Genomic DNA, 20,251 nt, shown 5'->3' with positions numbered 1-20,251 from the left:
AAGAAAAATGGATCTTTTTAGAAACACAAATCTGTAAAATAAATCGTTAATTTCTGAATGTAATGGCAAATACGGACACAGAATGAGCTCTGGATTATTTAAAGAAGGATTTTTATGTTGTTTCTTTCTCAGACTCTGAACTAAAAGTTGGTTTAGTCCTGCAGCAGGCGAGAGATACTGCTTCAGCTGTGTACTGCAACTCGTGCCAGATACCACTATGGATCTGGACCAGAGCCACTGTGGCAACTCAGACCAATGTAGGGGTAGTTGAAGGGGGGAAAAAAGTTCAAGTAAAAAGACACGATCTGAAATGTAAGATTTGGGTCTTTTCCCTGTTTTGTATGACAGATAAATGTAAATATAAATGTACTATATGAGACATCATTGAACTTGTAGCAGTTATTTTGACTGAAAAGTATTAAAAATGACTACTTTGTAGATCAGATAATTAGTTAATTCACCCCTCTACCCTGTAAAAAAAATAACAATAATGAAAAAAAACATCATCTTTGGAAATGATTGCATCAAAAAAAAAATTTTTTTTAATCAGACTTTTTTTTTAATAAGTTACTCGGGGTGAGTAATGTACATTTCGGTTTGTGTTTTCTTGTCATTATACAGCTGACTAGCATGTTGGACGTGGGAAAGTGGCCGGTCTTTGCACTCCTTCCTCCAGAGGAACTAAGGCGTATCCGGCAGGCTTGTGTGTTTGGCAGCGCTGCAAATGAAGCTCTTTTTGTCACCGTTAATGATGAGGTAACACTAACTACTCCATGCAAGTGGCTTTAACCTTCTTTTCTCTTGCTTTCTGTTGCAGGAGTGTAGTTCAAGGCACAAGGATAAGCAGGCTATCTTTAGCTGTGCAGTCTTAATACCTGTTCAACCTCCTCTCTTATCCTGTGCACTGGAGTGCTGTGCGCTTATTTATTCCATCATTGTTCATTGTTTCTTCATTTAGTTAAAGCGACTCTGTTACAGTAAACTACAATCAAATGTGCTGGTTGATTTTTGCTTAAGAGTAGAGCATTGAACACTTGTATTTCATTAGTAAATTCATGTGGTTCTGAAATCTCACCAGAGATTAGATGTGACAGTTAAAAAACAAATAATGCAGTAGTCTCAACTAACCTTGGCTGTAAGCAAAATGTTATTGTGGTTTTGCGTGATCGGGTCGCAGGGGCAACAGCTCCAGCAGGGGACCCCAGACTTCTCTTTCCCGTGCCACATTGACCACCTCTGACTGGGGGATCCCGAGGCGTTCCCAGGCCAGTGTGGAGATATAATCTCTACACCTAGTCCTGGGTCTTCCTCAGGGTCTCCTCCCAGATGGACGTGCCTAGATCACCTCCCCAGGGAGGTGCCCAGGGGGCATCCTTACCAGATGCCTGAACCACCTCAGCTGGCTCCTTTCAACGCGAAGGAGCAGCGGTTCTACTCCGAGCTCCCCACGGATGACCGAGCTTTTCACCCTATCTCTAAGGGAGACACCAGCCACCCTCCTAAGGAAGCCCATTTTGGCACAGCTAATCTAAGTCAAATAATATGAGTGCCACTGACCTGTGGTCCAGAATCTGGGGTATGTGAAAATTGTAAACAATTTTATGATCAAAATACTTATGGCTACAAAATAGCCAGTAGGGCTTGACTGCCCCCCAAAATCCCAATTTCCCAAAACTCATAAACCAACTGTGCCACAAGATCTTGTGATATTAAAGCACGACGATATTTCTTGTGGATGTATAAATGTGTCTCGCGGAGATGAACAGTCTTTGTTTTTTTGCTGTTGCAAGAGAGATATTTATGTGTGCATCAGGGAGGGTGAAAGCAGGAGCTACAACAAAAAAGAAAGGGATGATTTTGAGCTTGCGAAAAAGTATATTGAAAGCAGTACATTTGTACATACATTTATACAGTATGTTATACATTACATTTGTACTGTATAATGTACTGTATCTATGCGTTGGAACAACCACCCCCTTTTTAATAAAAGTTGTTTAAAAGCTCAACCTAAATTAAATACTTTTTTTTTCCAAATTGTTTTTTTATTGATTTTAAACAAGTTTTAATTTGTACAAACATGAACATTTGAACATAACACAAATTGCAATCATTCACACACACTCACACATCCCTGGCAAATTTACACAAAGAGGACCCCAGAAACAAAATACAGTTGGTAAAAGGCTTACAGATGTACTTAAAGCGTATCAACCTATAGTGTTCAATTAAATAACAAAATAAACATAAATAATAATAAAATAACTAAACAGTAAACATCAAATATAGTAAATAGGTTTCACAACTCTATTTATCTGATTCTATAATATTTATATAAGGTTTCCAAAAAGAATAAAAGTCCTGCTGACGTCCTTTGACAATATACGTTAATTTCTCCAATCCAACACACTCTGAAAGTTCCTTTGTCCATAATTTTAAAGAGGGAGCATCCACGTTCTTCCAACATAAAGCAATAGCTCTTCTGGCGTGTAAAAGTCCAAAGTCCAGTAGTTCAATCTGTTTCTTTGTTTGTTTGAAACCCTCCGGATATATTCCCAATGTACAAAGTTTAGCACAAAGAGGGATTTTCACATTAAATGCTTGTGACAAACAGTTGACAACTTCAATCCAGAATTTCTGGATTTTTGAACATTCCCATAAACAATGAATAAGATAATAATCATTCAAACACTTAGTGCATGTATCAGGGATATTACTAGACATATGATGAAGTTTGGCAGGGGTTATGTAGACTCTTGTAAGCCATTTATATTGCACTAAATTTAGTCGTGTGTTTATTGTCTGTTTTTGAGCTTTTAAACATGCCTCACTCCATTCCAACTCCTTTATTTCGTCTTGTATGTCATATTTCCAGGCATTCAGTTTCTCTATTGAAGATTCCCTAGAGTTAGACATTAATAATTTGTAATAGCTGGACAATAGTCCTTTCTGTGGTTTAAATGCAATTTCCTCTATCAGTGAAAGAGGAGGAAGTTTCATAATAATTTTAACTCTAGATGATACGTAACTTTTAACCTGTAAATATTTAAAGAAATGTTTCGAGGAAACCTGGTATTTTTCACATAATTCGGTAAATGTGAGCAATTCACCCCCAGTATATAGGTCTTTTATTGTCCTGATTTTATTGTCCTGTCCGTTAGTGTTCCATAGTCTGAACCCTCCATCTTTTGCTCCAGGGGTAAACTGGTCATTTCCCCAAATTGGTGTAAACTGGGAGATTGGCGGGGAGTCTGTTACATGTTTATGAGCTGTGTGCCACACTGATACTGTATTTTTAAGGAAGGGATTTTTTGTATGTTTTCGAAGAGTTTTAACATCTGAAGAATATAGATAACTAGACAATGGTAGATTGGGAACAGACTCTTGCTCAATTGTCACCCAGGCTGGAGGTGGAGTTACGCAGAAATATTGTGCAGCTGAAGCTAGCTGGGCAGCCATGTAATACCATCTAAGATTGGGGAGTTGGAGGCCTCCTCTTTCATAGGGCAGGTAGAGGAGTTTAAAACGAAGTCTTGCTTTCCTATTGTTCCAAACAAATCAAGTTGTCAAAAAAAGAATGTGGTAATGGCAGGGGAATGTCTGAAAGTAGTACAGGAATTTAGGTAAGATTGTCATTTTTAAAATATTAATTCATCCTATCATAGATATTGGTAAATTTGACCATCTTTTCAATGCACCCGATACGTCATCCACCAGGGCGTTATAATTTGCGGGGACTAATTTTTTAAAATCTGGTGAAATTTTAATACCTAGGTACGTGAATCCTTCCTGTACTATTGTGAACTGAGTATTCACAATAGGTTTTCTCCTCTCCTCCTCATTAAGAAACATAATTACTGACTTTGTATTATTTATTTTATATCCAGAAAAAAGCCCAAAGTCTTCAATTACACTCATCAGATTAGGGATAGAGTTTTTGAGGTTTGTCAGAAAAAATATGTTGTCTGCAAATAATGAAATAAGGTGATTGCTCTCGCCAATGCTAACACCTGCTATTCCTGTATTTTGTCGTGCAGCCATCGCCAGAGGTTCTATAGCTAGTATAAACAGCAACGGCAAGAGCGGACAGCCCTGTCTGGTTGAGCGTTGCAGGTTGAAGGGTTTCAAAACGTTATTGTTAGTTAAGATTTGTGCAGTTGGATTCGTATACAGTAATCTTATCCATTGAATAAATGTTGGGCTTAGGCCATATCTTGAAAGCAGGCTTAAGAGATACTTCCATTCTATTCTATCGAATGCTTAACAAGCATCCACTGCTAACATTGCTGTATCTTAGTATTGTGTTTCGCATGTATTATATTTAAAACTCGTCTAATATTGTGATAGCCCTGTCTATTTTTAATAAAACCTTGCTGATCATCTATAACCAATTTTGGTACGTATTTGTCCAATCTTTTAGCGAGAATCTTACACAGTATTTTCGTATCACACCCCATCAGACTAATCCCTCTATACGATGAGCACTCTGCTGGGGGTTTGTTTGGTTTTAAAATAAGGGTTATTGTGGCTAATCTTAGTGAGTCTGGGAGAATGCCGCACTCAAATGATTCATTAAACATATTAAGGAGAGGCTGTACTAGCTTGTCTTTAAATGCTTTGTAAAACTCTATTGGGAACCCGTCGGGCCCAGGTGCTTTGCCACTATTCATCTCTCCTTTGCTTCTAGTATGTCAGTTATAGTCAATGGGCTATCGAGAGCTATTTTATCTTCTTCGGATAGTATTTGAAATTGCAATTTGTTTAAAAATGTGTCTTGAGCTTCATCATTATCACTACATTCTGACTTATATAATAGCTCGTAAAATGCCCTGAATCTTTCATTGATCTCTACTGGATCATAAGTCAACTCGTCTGAAGTGGATTTTATGCTAAAGATTGTTCTCTCTGCTGTATTTTTTTAACCCTCCAAGCCAGCAGTTTACCCGCTTTTTCTCCCTGATCATAATATGCTTGTTTGGTCCACATTAAGCTCTTTGCCACTTTATCAGATGTCAATTCATCATATTTAGCTCTCATGACATTTAACTTGTTAAGATCACTCGGGTCACTATTATTGTAAAATTTATTCTCTAGGGCTTTGATGCTTTTCTAATGATTGAATTTCTTGGTTATGTTTTTTTTTTTTTTTTTGGGTAGCAGTGTAACTTATGATCTCTCCCCTTATGTAAGCTTTATAGGCTTCCCACCTAATACTCCCTGTGGTTTCTTCATTATTTAGTTCAAAATATTTATCTGTGGAGTTTTCTACAAAATGAACAAAAGTTGGATCTTTCAACAAATGCTTGAAATCTCCACCTTGGAAGATTTCCATTGTTTCCCAGTTTTATTTTCATAGAGACTGCTGCATGATCACTTATCACAATACTATTATAACAGCAATCTTTAACTTGAGGTTCCAATTCAGTAGATATTAGGAAGTAATCAATGCGCAAATGATTTTTATAGGAGCTTGAATAACATGAATATTGTCTGTTGGGATTCCTAACCCTCCAGATATCAGCTATTCTCAGATCATGCATATATTCTTGAAGTATTTTCTAGTTTTTATGTGTATTGTCAACTTGGGTAGATCTGTCCAAATATGGGTCCAAAGTACAATTAATATCCCCTCCTATAATATATAGGCCTTCTAGGGCAGAGACAGTTAAAAACAATCTCTCAAAGAAGGACGGGCAGTCCTCATTTGGTCCATATATATTTATAAGATTTATTTTTTGTTTAAAAATATTACCCTGAATGATAATGTATCTCCCTCCTGGATCTTTTATAAGTTTTAGAGTTTGAAAAGATATTGATTTATGAATTAAAATTACAACACCCCTAGCATGACTGGTATAGGAGGCATGAAATACTTGTCCTGGCCATCGTCTAGTCAATGTTTGTATATCGGATGCAATCAGATGTGATTCTTGTATGAAGACAATCTTAGATTTTAGACACTTAATCCTGTTTAGTATCTTCTTTACGTTAAGAAATTTTCTCATTCCCCTGACTTTCCAACTTAAGATACTTGCATTCAAACTACTTCCCTCTTTTATCCATACGATTCCATTATACCATCTAAATAGGACTGGTATAAATAAAAATAATAATAAAATATGTGATTTAAAATTACCAAGGAGATGCAAGTATACACATTCTTTCACACACTCACACACACTAAAACTTAATGTAAAACACAACCTTAACCTGAACAATTTCCCATTGAACCCCTGCATTCCCTCCTGTGGAGTGCAAACCCTCCCCCCTTAGAACTAAATAGTTATAGGGATGTTGATCCTCAACTTGAGGAGCAACTGGTCAGTAAGACCTCACTAACACCAAAACCAAACCTTCAACCACCGTGTAGTTTAGAAATTATGTTTGATTAACCCTTACAAATATAACAAATATATATACTTTTTTTTGACAAAAACTGCAAACATCAGCACAAAATTATTAAACCATCATTTTTGATGCTATACAACTTAGTAGTACCACAAAATATAGGTATTCACCTGTTGTTGAGTAGAAGTGTAGCTGTTCCACATCCTCTTTTTTTTTTTTTTTTTTTTTCCTTCCCCTCAGTCTGTGCTGGGCTGTACAGTCTGTGGACGTGTTTATTTGTCTTTGTCCCCCTCCGTCGCTGGTGGAAGAGTCTTGTAAAACAGTTCAGCCTCTTGTGGTGTAGAGAAAAGGTGCATCTTGCCGCCGTGCAGGATCCTGAGTTTACAGGGATTATATTGAAATCCGCGGAAGGCGTTGATATCAATAAAGCGCTTTATTACCGGGTGGAAGCTTCGCCGAGTACGGAGCGTCTCCGCGGAAAAATCTTGTGCAACACTTATCTTGAGTCCTTCATGTGTAATGTCCTTTTTCCTTATTTCCCGATAGACAAACTCCTTGTCCTGAAGACTTAGGAACCGGACCAGCACTGCTCTGTTTTGATTTGGTTTTCCCGAGGCTAGTGTACGGTGAACCCGCTCCAGGGTAAATGACTTTTGAGGGGATAACCCCAACCACTTGGGAAACATGTCGGTCATGAACTCGATAAGAGACTGTGTCCCTTCTGCCCCCTCTCGTATGCCAAATACACGTATGTTTTTTCTCCTGCCCCTGTTCTCCAGGTCGTCTGCTTTTATCTCTAGCAGGGCGATTCGTTTAGCAGCTGCTTCCAAAGCTTTTTCGGCAGCTTCCATAGCCCCTTCTGTGTCTGTGATGCGGGCCTCGGCCTTTTCAATGCGGGCTGTATTATTCGTCACGTCTTGTTTTATCTCAGTCACTTTATTCTCCAGCGACGTTAAAGAATCTGCCACCCCAGTCAGTTTTGTGCCGATATTATCCAATTTACCTCCAAAGTCTGACCGAAATGACCTGAGCTCCTCCATTACATCCTCAATGCTGCCCATGCTAGCTGCGCTGTCTGTGCTAGCACCCGTGCTAGTCGAGGGGCACGAAGTAGTTATTTTGAGGTTGTTTTACGTCCACGAGTGAAGATTTCACACTCTTTCACAGCGGTGTTCTTTGACATAGCAGTTTTTTGTCGTTTCTCTAAAGCTGTTGGTAATTTGTTAGGGTTATTTGTTGAAAACTAACACACGGTGTCGGAGCTTCTCTTCTAAGCCGCCATCCTGGTCATGTGACCCCCGGAACTCCTTAAATACATTTTTTATTAAAGTTGATTAAATGCACAATCTACAATAAATTCATTTTGTGACTCCAGTACATTGTAAAAAGCAAAAAATGAGTTTTCACAATGTTTTTGCTCGTCGCTGCCACATCTTGCCTGTAATGACATCATCAGCGTGCACTGGTAGTAGCCTGTCGATACTCGACCCGAGCCTGATGGCTCAGACAAACATTTCAAAATGATACTCTGGTTCGAGTCAGGGTCGGTCATGTTAGCACAGCTGATCTTACAGAGGTTTTCAGCCGCTCATAATGAACGACATTAATAATGTAATTTAAAATACTTTTTTTAGTGGTGGATCATTAATGGGATTTATTTTCATCGATAGGAGAGTGTTGAAGAGAAGACGGATGGATCTGGTGAATGCGATTAATAAAATGAGCAATGTGACGCTAATAAAATACAGTGCATCTAGAAAGTATCCACTTTTCCACATTTTAGGTTACAGCCTTATTCCAAAATGGAGTAAATTCATTTTTTCCCCCTCAAAATGCTACTCACAACTCCCTGTAATGACAGCATGATATTTTTTTTTTTTTGCAAATTTATTAAAAATATAACTCTAATGCCGCGTTCACACCGGCGCGACCAGACGCCACAAATTCGCGTCGGTCGCATGGCGACAGACACACCACCATCACCCGGTGTGTCGCTCTGCTTTCATTGCGAAAATTCGCCCCAGTGCGTCATCAAATAGGAGGAGCTTCCATTCACTGGCTCCGGTTGTCAGTCAAGTTAACATGACGGACCTTGATCACACGGAGTCAGTTGTTGTGTAAAGCTGACAAACGTCATGAGACGTACCCAATTCAGGGAGTATCATTATTTGCTGCAGGAGCTGCGTTTGGATGACGGCCGCTTTCAGTGGTCCTTCCGCCTCTGCAGGACCCAGTTTGAGGACCTCCTCTCCCATTCACACGCGCACATGTAAACAATTAAAAAAAAAAAAAAAAAAAAAAAACCTCTGCTGCTTGCTGTGGGGCTGGTCCTCGCTCTTCCCCAAAAAAATTCTGTCATAATTGTGTTGATAAACCAGTCACCATTTGCTTTATTATACATCTGTGTAGTTAATAAATAAAATAATCTTCACAGATGATCAGCTCACGCGCGCACGTAAAGAAAAAAAAAAGAAGAACTCCGCTGCCTGCTGTGGGGCTGCTCCTCGCTCTTCCCCAAAAAACTCTGTCATAATTGTGTTGATAAACCAGTCACCATTTGCTTTATTATACATCTGTGTAGTTAATAAATAAAATAATCTTCACGGACGATTCGCTTGGTCGCGCACGTAAAAAAAAAGAACTCCGCTGCTTGTTGCGGGACTGCTCCTCACTCTTCCCTAAAAAACTCTGTTATAATTGTTTAGAAACCAGTCACCATTTGCTTTATTATACATCTGTGTAGTTAATAAATAAAATAGTGTTCGGACGATTCGCTCGCGCGCGCATGTGGGGAGGAAAATAACTCCGCTCCCCCTGCTGTGGGGATGCAGCTCGCTCTTCCCCCAAACTCTGTCATAAAGGACAAAAGGAACATAAGTCCTGCTCACAGGCTGGCCACCAGAGACAGGACATGTTCACATCCAACTCAGTCACACTCCAGACATCTCCACGTCACTACATATCCAGTCCCTGATTGGTTATCGTGGCGTGACAAGACGAAAAAGTTTAGATTTTTCAACTTGGGGAGGAGTGCAACGCGACACGATGCGATGCAATATTGCGCCACAAATGCGCCAATCGCTCAAAATCGCTTCACTCGCGTCGCTTCATTCGCGTCCATCACATCACGCTGTGTGGCTTGGTGCCACAACGCCTCCTTCCATAGGGATTACATGACAACCTGTCGCTGCTGTCGCGCCGGGTGTGAATGCGACATAAGAAATCACATGTACATAAGTATTCACACCTTTTGCTCAATACTTTGTTGATGCACCTTTGGCAACAATTACAACCTCAAGTATTCTTGAATATGATGCCACAAGCTTGGCGCACTTATCTTTGGACAGTTTTGCCCATTCCTCTTTGCAGCACCGCTCAAGCTCCAGCTGGTTGGATAGGGAGTGTCGGTACACAGCCATTTTCAGATCTCTGGAGAGATCTGAAAATGGCTCCTGATATTGGATATCTCCAGATATTAGATTCAGGTCTAGGCTCTGGCTGGACCACTGAAGGACATTCACAGAGTTGTCCTGAAGCCACTCCTTTGATTTCACTGATGAACACAAGTTAAGATTGCCAATATGGACTCAGAACCAACAGCTCAACTTCACTTGGACTAATTCAACTAATCAAGGAAATTACAAATAGCATAGAAAAGAAAGTGTAATCATTGGGAATATTCATAGATTTAAAAATAGTGTAATATATCAATTATATTAATTAATATAGTATATTAATCAAGAAAACTGTACTGAACTGGCTTTCCAGACATTCCAGACATTTCCAGACATTCATAGAGTTGTCTTGAAGCCACTGCTTTGATATCTTGGCTGTGTGCTTAGGGTGATTGTCCTGCTGAAAGATGAGCCACTGACCCAGTCTGATGTCAAGAGCACTCTGGAGCAGGTTTTCATCCACGATGTCTCTGTACACTGCTGCATTCATCTTCCCCACAATCCTGGCTAGTCTTCCAGTTCCTGCCACTGAAAACCATCCCCACAGCATGATGCTGCCACCACCATTCTTCACTATAGATATGGTGCCTGGTTTCGTCCAAACATGATGCCTGGCATTCACACCAAAGAGTTCAATCTTTGTCTCATCAGACCAAAAAATTTTGTTTCTCATGGTCTGAGAGTCCTTTAGGTGCCTTTTGGCAAACTCCATTTGGGCTGCCATGTGCGTTTTACTAAGGAGTGGCTTCCATCTGGCCACTCTACCATACAGGCCTGATTGATGGATTGATGCAGAGATGGTTTTTCTTCTAGAAGGTTCTCCTCTCTCCACAGAGGAATGCTAGGGCTCTGATAGAGTGACCATCGGGTTCTTGGTCACTTCCCTGATTAAGGTCCTTTTTCCCCCGGTGCGTGGCCAGCTCTAGGAAGAGTCCTGGTGGATCCAATGTTCTTCTATATACGAATGATGGAGACCCCTGTGCTCATTGGGACCTACAAAGGAAGAGAAATGTTTCTGTACCCTTCCCCATATTTGTGCCTTGGTACAATCCTGTCTCGGAGGTCTACAGACAATTCCTTTGACTTCACATGTACTGTCAACTGTGGGACCATATATGTAGACAGGTGTGTGGCTTTCCAAATTATGTCTAATCAACTGAATTTACCCCAGGTGGACTCCAGTTAAGCTGAAACACCCACTGAAACATTTTAAGGATGATCAGTGGAAACAGGATGCACCTGAGCTCAGTTTTAAGCTTCATGGCAAAGGCGGCAAAGGCTGTGAATACTTGTGTATATGTGATTTCTTTGTTGTTTTTTTTTCTTCATAAATTTGCAAAAAAAAAAAAAAAAACTAACTTTTTTCACATTGTCATTATGTGGGGTATTGTGTGTAGAAGTTTGAGGGGAAAAATGAATTTCATACATTTTGGAATAAGATTAAAAAGAACTTTATTAATCCCAAAGGAAATTGTTTATAATAATAATAAGGCTTTAACATAACAAAATTTGAAAAAGTGAAGCGCTGTGATTACTTTCTGTATGCACTGTATTTGAGGAAAGGACTTTCAGCTTTTAAAATTGATATTTTTCTTCTTCTTGGTGGTGGGACAAAGTGGAGGCTTGCTGTGGCTCAGGTTGAGATACGCACCCAGAGCACCATATTATAACACAGAGAGACTTCTTTAAAGACACTGCATTTTTCATGCAGTTTTCATGATAACGAATTAAAGTATTTCCAGACATCATCTTTTAAAACAAGGGCATCTTATGTCGATAACAGTTTTCGTGAGGCTTTGTTGATGAATCCAGCTGAAAGGATGCAACAGGCCAGATTAAAAGCCTCTGCTCTCTGTGCAGGGGTAGCCGAGGGGTCTGCCGCACATCATGCAAATGATTGTTTTTATAAATTTAAGAAAAAATAAAAATGAAGTATCCAACAGCTTACCTTCTGTTTGCAGGGAATTTATTTAGGATGGATATAACGGAGACATTAACAATGTCTGATTCAGACAGAAACATTAAAATGTCTGTCTGGTTCAGTCACTACTCTGTTAAATGCGTGTTGGGTTCGGACGGTAAAATGAGGCCCAAGCCGCATTCTAACTGATAGCAGCTGCATGATAATTATGTCAATTTACAGTACCATAATTGTGCACAAGGCAGAACATTTCTGACACCATTTGACACTAAACTTGTGGGTTAGTTGTTATTCATTTTGTGTTTGTGAATGTGTTGGGTATGAAATGAGTTTAAACCTATCTGTAAAAGTTCTGTATTGTATTGGTGTTTCGTTCACAGGGCACTGGCATATTCGGAGCCAGAGAACACTGCTTTTTGAAAATGGGTCCCATAGTGCATCAATGTCTTTTTCTGTGTACAACAAATGTACAACGTTTGTGAAATGAGGATGTCATAGCCCCAACTCTCTAACCACAGCCTTAACCCCGGCTGCGAGATGTCACGTAGCAACAGCAGGCGGACTACAGACTTACGATGGTACGACAGAAGCTACTGAGCTTCAGGGGCTACTACAGCAGATTCTGTTCCTCTTCTACTGCAAGAAGCAGCAAACAGTAATGTCTTGCACTTAAGTCAATTTATATTCCAGTGCACCTCGAAACAGGAGTGAGACTTTGTCAATAGTCTACACCAAGGTCTCAGCTTTTGCTCTTGCTTTAGCATTTGTGTTCCCCATCAAGCTTTATGCACATGTTTTTTTATGGGAGTGTTACATATATATATATATATATATATATATATATATATATATATACTATTACAGTGGGGAAAATAAGTATTTGACCCCCTGTCAGTTTTGCAGGTTTTCCCACCTGCAAAGAATGGAAAGGTCTGTAATTTTTATCGTAGGTACACTTCAACTGTGAGAGACAGAATCTAAAAAAAGAATCCAGAAAATCACATTGTATGATTTTTAAATAATGAATTTGCATTTTATTGCATAAAATAAGTATTTGACCCCCTACCAACCAGCAAGATTTCTGGCTCTCACAGACCTGTTAATTTTTCTTTAAGAAGCCCTCTTATTCTGCACTCTTTACCTGTATTAATTGCACCTGTTTGAACTTGTTACCTGTATAAAAAACACCTGTTCACACACTCTAATTTGTCCACCATAGCCAAGACCAAAGAACTGTCTAAGGACACCAGGGACAAAACTGTAGACCTGCACAAGGCTGGGATGGACTACAGGACAACAGACAAGCAGCTTGGTAGAAGACAACAACTGTGATGATCATTTATTAGAAAGTGGAAGAAACACAAGATGATTGACTGTCAGTCTCCCTCAGTCTGGGATTCCATGCAAGATCTCACTTTGTGGGGTAAGGATGATTCTGAGAAAGCTCAGAACTACACAGGAGGACCTGGTCAATGACCTGAAGAGAGCTGGGACCACAGTCACAAAGATTACATTAGTAACACATGATGCTGTCATGGTTTAAAATCCTGCAGGGCAGCAAGGTCCCCCCTGCTCAAGCCAGCACATGTTCAGGCCTGTTTGAAATTCACCAGTGACCATCTGGATGATCCAGAGGAGGCATGGGAGAAGGTCATGTGGTCAGATGAGACCAAAATAGAGCTTTTTGGAATCAACTCCACTTACCATGTTTAGAGGATGAGAACAACCCCAAGAAAACCATCCCAACCGTGAAGCATGGGGGTGGAAACATCATACTCTGGGGGTGCTCTTCTGCAAAGGGGATAGGACGACTGCACCGTATTGAAGGGAGGATGGATGGGGTCATGTATTGCGAGATTTTGGCAGACAACCTCCTTCCCTCAGTAAGAGCATTGAAGATGGGTCATGGCTGGGTCTTCCAGCATGACAGTGACCCCAAACACACAGCCAGGGCAACTAAGGAGGGGCTCCGTAAGAAGCATTTCAAGGTCCTGGAGTGGCCTGGCTAGTCTCCAAACCTGAAAGATTTTGAGAAGATCTGTATGGAGGAGTGGACCAAAATCCCTGCTGCAGTGTGTGAAAACTTGGTCAAGAACTACAGGGAACATCTGACCTCTGTAATGGCAGAAAAATGTTTCTGTACCAATTGTTAAGCTCTGTTTTTCTAGGGGGTCAAATACTTATTTTATGCAATAAAATGCAAATTAATTATTTAAAAAAATCATACAGTGTGATTTACTGGGGCACCCCTGATAATTTTCATGATTTTCCTTTATAAATCATTGGTTGTCTGGATCAGAAACTTCAGTTAAATATATCATATAGCAGACGAACACACTGATATTTGAGAAGTGAAATGAAGTTTCTAGTTTTTACAGAAAGTGTGCAATAATTCTTTAAACAAAATTGGGCAGGTGCATAAATTTGGAATTTTATTGATTTGAATACATTTAGCACTAATTATTGGAACACAAAATTGGTTTGGTAAGCTCATTGACCCTTGACCTCCTTACACAGGTGAATCCAATCATGAGAAAGGATATTTAAGGTGGCCATTTGCAAATGTTTCCCCTCTTTGCATCTCTTCAAGATTCAAGATTAAGACAACTTTATTGATCCCTAAAAGGGCAATTCATCTTCACACCCAGTTACCTAAAAAAAAAATACAGCAATTAATCCACAATATTATTAGTTGAACGTAATAATGTCACACAGAATTAAAACAACCGCACATATACATTTGATTTGTTTATGTATGCTAAGCTTTGAAACAGTCCGGGTGGGGTGGGGGGGTGCGTCATGTGTGCAGATGAGTTCATACCAGTCTCTGTCCATGTATGTGTAGAGTCTGGAGTGGCCTTGACGACCACAGACTGAAGGGGACGGCATATGAAAAGGAGCCAGATGCTTCATCAAGGCTGTTGAAATCCTTCTGGAGGAATACAAATGGGGCATGTTAACATTCGGTAGCTGATAAGGCTGCCATGTTTGGGTTAGGCAGAGAAGCACAAAGTTCCAATGCGGTCTCTGTTTAACCGTCCAGATCCAATTGTGAATATTTAACTCCAACATCAATTCCTTTGCAAGGCAAACATTTGCTTTGAGATGATTTCCAATTTGCGTTTAAGTTAAAAAGTTAACGCATTCTGGGATTGTACCACCTTACCCACCTCATTAATCATGACGGACAGGTCTGGGGTTGTGGCTTTGGTAGCAGCCATCTTGCCAATCTTCTGGTAGGGCACCGCTGAATCCAGCAGCAAAAGCCATCCTGCCATAAAAGCAAAATCTTAGATAAGTTGAAACGAAGGATGGTGAGAACAGTCATAGCCCATAGACCTGCTCCAAAGAAGCTAACACAACATGATCTTACTGCAGATAGTGTCTCTGTGCATCTTTTCAACTATACAGCACACTTTGCACAAAGAGATGTTGTATGATGCTGTAATGCAGAGGAAGCCTTATCTGCATACACGCCACAAACAGTCACTTGAGATATGCTAAAGCACATTTGGACAAGCCAGCTTCATTTTGGAATAAGGTGCTGTGGACTGATGAAACTAAAATTGAGTTATTTGGACATAACAAGGGCTGTATGCATGTCTGAAAAACGAACACAGCATTGTAAGAAAAACACTTTGGAGGTTGTTCCATCATGCTGTGGGGCATGATTTTAAATAATTGATTTGCATTTTATTGCATTAAATAATTAATAATTAACCTTTGTTTGCAATTACATATGTCAGACATTTCCTGTAGTTCTTGACCAAGTTTGCACACTGCAGCAGGGATTTTGGTCCACCCCTCCATACAGATCTTCTCAAGATCTTTCAGATTTTGAGTTTCAGTTCCTTTCAAAGATTTTCTATTGAGTTCAGGTCTGGAGACTGGCTAGGCTACTCCAGGACCTTGAAATGCTTCTTACAAAGCCACTCCTTAGTTGCCCTGGCTGTGTGTTTCAGGTCATTGTCATGCTGGTAGACCCAACCACTACCCATCTTCAATGCTCTTACTGAGGGAAGGAGGTTGTTTGTCAAAATCTCACGGTACATGACCCCATCCATCCTCCCTTCAATACGGTGCAGTCGTCCTGTCCTCTTTGCAGATAAGCCAAAAACGATGTTTCATGCTTCACGGTTGTGAAGGTGTTCTTGGGGTTGTTCTCATCCTCCAAACACAGCGAGTGGAATTGATACCGAAAAGCTCTGTTTTGGTCTCATCTGACCACATGACCTTCTCCCATGCCTCCTCTGGATTATCCACTGGCGAATTTGAAACGGGCCTGGACATGTGCTGGCTTGAGCAGGGGGACTTTGTGTGCCCTGCTGGATTTTAACCATGACAACGTAGTGTGTTACTAATGTAATCTTTGTGACTGTGGTCCCTGCTCTCTTCAGGTCACTGACCAGGCTCCTCTGTGTAGTCCCGGGCTTTCTCAGAATCATCCTTACCCCACGAGTTGAGATCTAGTGTAGGGCCCTTCTCACCAAGCTGCTTGCCTGTTGTCCTGTAGCCCATCCCAGCCTTGTGAAGGTCTACAATTTTGTTCGTGATGTCCTTAGACAGCTCCTTGGTCTTGCCCATGGTGGATAGGTTGGAGTGTGATTGATTGAATGTGTGAACAGGTGTCTTTTATACAGGTAATGAGTTCAAACAGCTGCAATTAATGCAGGTAAAGAGTAGAGTGCAGAATAGGAGGGCTTCTTAAAGAAAAATTAACAGGTCTGTGAGAGCCAGAATTCTTGTTGATTGGTAGATGATCAAATACTTATTTTGTGCAATAAAATGTAAATTAATTATTTAAAAATCATACAATGTGATTTTCTGAAAAAAAAATTTTTTTAAGATTCTGTCTCTCACAGTTGAAGTGTACATACGATAAAAATTACAGACCTCTCCATTGTATGTGGGAAAACTTGCAAAATCGACAGTGAATCAAATACTTATTTGCCTCAGTGTGTGTGTATGTGTGTGTATATATACACCGTGTATGTGTGTGTATATACACCGTATATATATATATATATATATATATATATATATATATATATATATATACGGTGTATATACACACACACACTACAGAGTCTTCAGTTATTTTCAGTGGTTTTGTGTGTATGCAGATATTTCTTGAAATGGTGCCATGTTTTTACGGGACACTTTTTGAGAATGACAAAGAAAAAGTTCATATAGAGAAAGTACAGTTTCCATTTGGACAAGGCAGAAGAAGCATAGGAAGTGGTGAGAGGAAGATGATCTGTTTAATGCCCCACCACCACCACTCCACATAAGTTTTTTTTTTTTTTTTTTTTCCTTTCTGGTCACGATTTTATATAGGTCGAATATAAATTTTACATCTCTGATTTCTGTATTATTTCACATGAAGTTGTTCCTTTTTTATAACTGAGGTTTAATTATTGTTTATAATATGTTAGTATTCATACCATTTCAGCAGTACATTTATTTTTTTATTTGTTTTTACAGGTGTTTGCTCTAGGCACCAACTGCAGCGGCTGTTTAGGGCTTGGAGACCTTCAAAGCACTATTGAGCCACGCAGGATTGATGTGTTGTGTGGAAAGAAGATTGTGTCCTTAAGCTATGGAACAGGTCCACATGTGGTTGTTGCTACAGCAGGTAATTTAGTTCTGATAACTTTGTTTGCATATGCCCCAGGGACTCTTCGGGGCCAGTAGAATTTCTTCATAAGTAACATGCTACATGTCAGAGTGGCATATTTGGTTTTTGCTATTCTTGTCCGTGTGTTGCATCATTATTGCACAATATGACCCCTTTAATAATTATCTTATTGGCTCCCAAACAATTTTATTTTTAAATCTGTCCATGGAACATTAAAATCTGGTTGAAAAGCATCCTGAATCAAACATTTTTTAAATGTTTTAAACCTGTCTGAGCTCTCAGAAGCTCTTAATTAGCGATCCTTAAAGCCAAATGTGTTGATAAATGAACAAAGTTCCACATTTGGGATAGAACAGTGTCAGTTATTAAAGTAAGATAACTTTGCTGTGAGATGTATGTAACACGTACTTTACACATTAACAAAGCTGTTTTAACCACATAAATTAACCCATACACTGTGGCTAGGCTGACAGCATGATTTTCTTGCTGCTATTTTAAAAAATTTAATAATTTTCATCTGCTGTTGTTTAAACTGTGCAAAAAAGTGTCCAGAGGCGCAGACACCTAACCCGGGTATCGTTCTCAAAAATGCTCTCTACAGACCAAGTCAGTAGCATCTAAACAAAATAGAGCAAAGTGCGATAAATCACGATTTAAAAAAATGAACACGTTATTGGCATTGTAATTATTTTATGTAAATTGGCGTGTCATTTTGACAGCCATAATAATATAAATAAGATATATGATGATAGTAATACAACCCCAATTCCAGTGAAGTTGGGACATTGTGTAAAATGTAAATAAAAACAGAATACACTGACTACGTTTACATGCAGCCAATAACCCTTTCATAACCCTTTCATAACCGGAATATTAGCAATAACCCGGTTGCGCACGGCCATGTAAACACCCGCAAAAACCCGAATATGCTCATATTCCGGTTTTTAAAAACCCGAATATGACCCCTGGGTTACTCCTTTTTTAACCCCAATATCAGGTCATATACGAGGTCTGTCCATAAAGTATCGTACCGTTTTTTTTTTTTTTAAACTATATGGATTTGATTCATATGTTTTCACGTCAGACAAGCTTGAACCCTTGTGCGCATGCGTGAGTTTTTCCATGCCTGTCGGTGACGTCATTCGCCTGTGGGCACACCTTGTGGAAGGAGTGGTCCCGCCCCGTAGTCGGATTTTCATTGTCTGGAAATGGCGGAATGATTTGGGGGTTTTTTTCCATCAGAATTTTTTCAGAAGCTGTTAGAGACTGTCACCTGGAAACTATTCGAAAAATTTATCTGGCTTTCGGTGAAAATTTTACGGGCTTCACAGAGAATAAGGTCAGTTAGTACAGCTTTAAGGACCCCTTTAAGGACGCTCAGCGCGCCGCGCTCCGAGCTGCGACGACACAGCACAAGCCACCGGACCATTTCTGAGCTGATGGCTCTGTGGATACGAGACCGTTGTGTGCTCTTTCTCTGGTTATCACAAGAGCTGGACATCAGCCATTTTCCGGCAGATTTCACTTTAAAAAAGAGATTTTGTCATGGAAAGCTGCGCGGAGGCTTCGCGCGTCACGACCGATTCGCTTTGGAACCGAGACAAAGGAACACCTCCATTTCGGCATGTCAGAGGACAAGTTTGGACATGGCCAGCTCTCCACAATTTCACTGATACTTACTGGCCTGGTAAGCATTGAAAGCCGAGATAGACATGTCCAAACTTGTCCTCTGACACGCCGAAACGGAGGTGTTCCTTTGTCTCACTTCTAAAGCGAATCGGTCGTGATGCGCGAAGCCTCCGCGCGGCTTTCCATGACAAAAGCAAATGACGTCTTGAACCGTTGACTAATCTTTGTGCAAATGTAACTTATTGCTGGTTTAATTCCACATGGACACTGTTTAGCTAAGACCCTATCTGGCAAAAACTGCTAGTGCACTTACTGCCAAATTGCCTTTTCTGCGGTATGTACCTTTACATTAATTTTTCCAGTTGCAACGCCTTAAATATTGCTTTGTTGTTTAACTCAGAAATGATTATTTATTACTAAAATGTGCTACGAGGGGCTCCATTTTTTGGATTCTGAGAAACCAACATTTCTCGAGAATGTGTGACATTTTGACTCGGTGCAATGCTGAGAAATGTTGGTTTCTCAGAATGCAAAAGTTGGATAACCACACCCTGTGTTTTCTGGCTCAAAACGTCTCAGTCGCCCCTCCTATGATACCCAGAAAATTTTCTTGGGTCCTGTAATACTCTAATAATGTAATACTATAATACTCTGTAAAAATAACATGCTGTGTTTTCCTCATTTGATGTGGTCAGTGGGTGAGGTGAACTTCAGGCACAGAGGGAGAACAGTACAACATTAAGATGTGCTTTTATTTTCTTGAACGCAAAAGTCATGGGTATGTAAATGTTATTTTAAAAAAGGCATTTACAAACTAAGGTAAGAAAACACAGCTGTGGCATATTGATGGAGAGTGTGGGCGATCGGTGCCAGATATAACTAGAATTGCTCGGAGAGTGATAAAAGCACCAAACTTTGCATAAATGTCCTTCATAGTGTACCTAACAATATCAAGGGTGGAACCAAAGAAAAATGTAATTATCTTAGCAATGGTTGCTAGGCAAGGATTTCACCATAGTGACAACTATATACACTCATAAATTTTACTCAGAAGAAATGCGTTTACCTCAAACACTATTTTAAGCCGATCACAACATTCTCTGATATATGTAAGGTTACTATAAAATGCATATAGATGCATTGGACAACCTGCATTTACTACAAGATAATTAAGGTAGTTCTTTTTAAATCCTGTAAGTACCTGGTACACTAGAGTTTTGTATATTTCTATACTCTTATTCCAAAAATATTTTGTGGTAAAAT

At 39.7% G+C, this 20,251-nt stretch overlaps 1 protein-coding gene across 3 annotated transcripts in view; it reads left to right on the top strand.

The window, feature by feature from the left end:
• The window catches only part of rcbtb2 (regulator of chromosome condensation (RCC1) and BTB (POZ) domain containing protein 2), a 65,851-nt gene that overhangs the window by 2,947 nt on the left and 42,653 nt on the right, over window positions 1-20,251 (top strand). For all 3 annotated transcript variants that reach the window (XR_004560157.1, XM_034168449.1, XM_034168450.1), the window contains exons 2-3: window positions 622-756; window positions 17,206-17,356. Coding sequence is in view for 2 of the 3 variants with exons in the window: in XM_034168449.1 (XP_034024340.1) it covers window positions 631-756; window positions 17,206-17,356 (277 nt within the window). In the remaining variant the exon portion in view is untranslated. The remainder of the gene's footprint in view (window positions 1-621; window positions 757-17,205; window positions 17,357-20,251) is intronic.

The sequence above is a fragment of the Thalassophryne amazonica genome, chromosome 4 (genome assembly GCF_902500255.1).
Source record: "Thalassophryne amazonica chromosome 4, fThaAma1.1, whole genome shotgun sequence".
Lineage (NCBI taxonomy): Eukaryota > Metazoa > Chordata > Actinopteri > Batrachoidiformes > Batrachoididae > Thalassophryne > Thalassophryne amazonica.
This window is presented reverse-complemented; position numbering and strand designations above follow the sequence as displayed.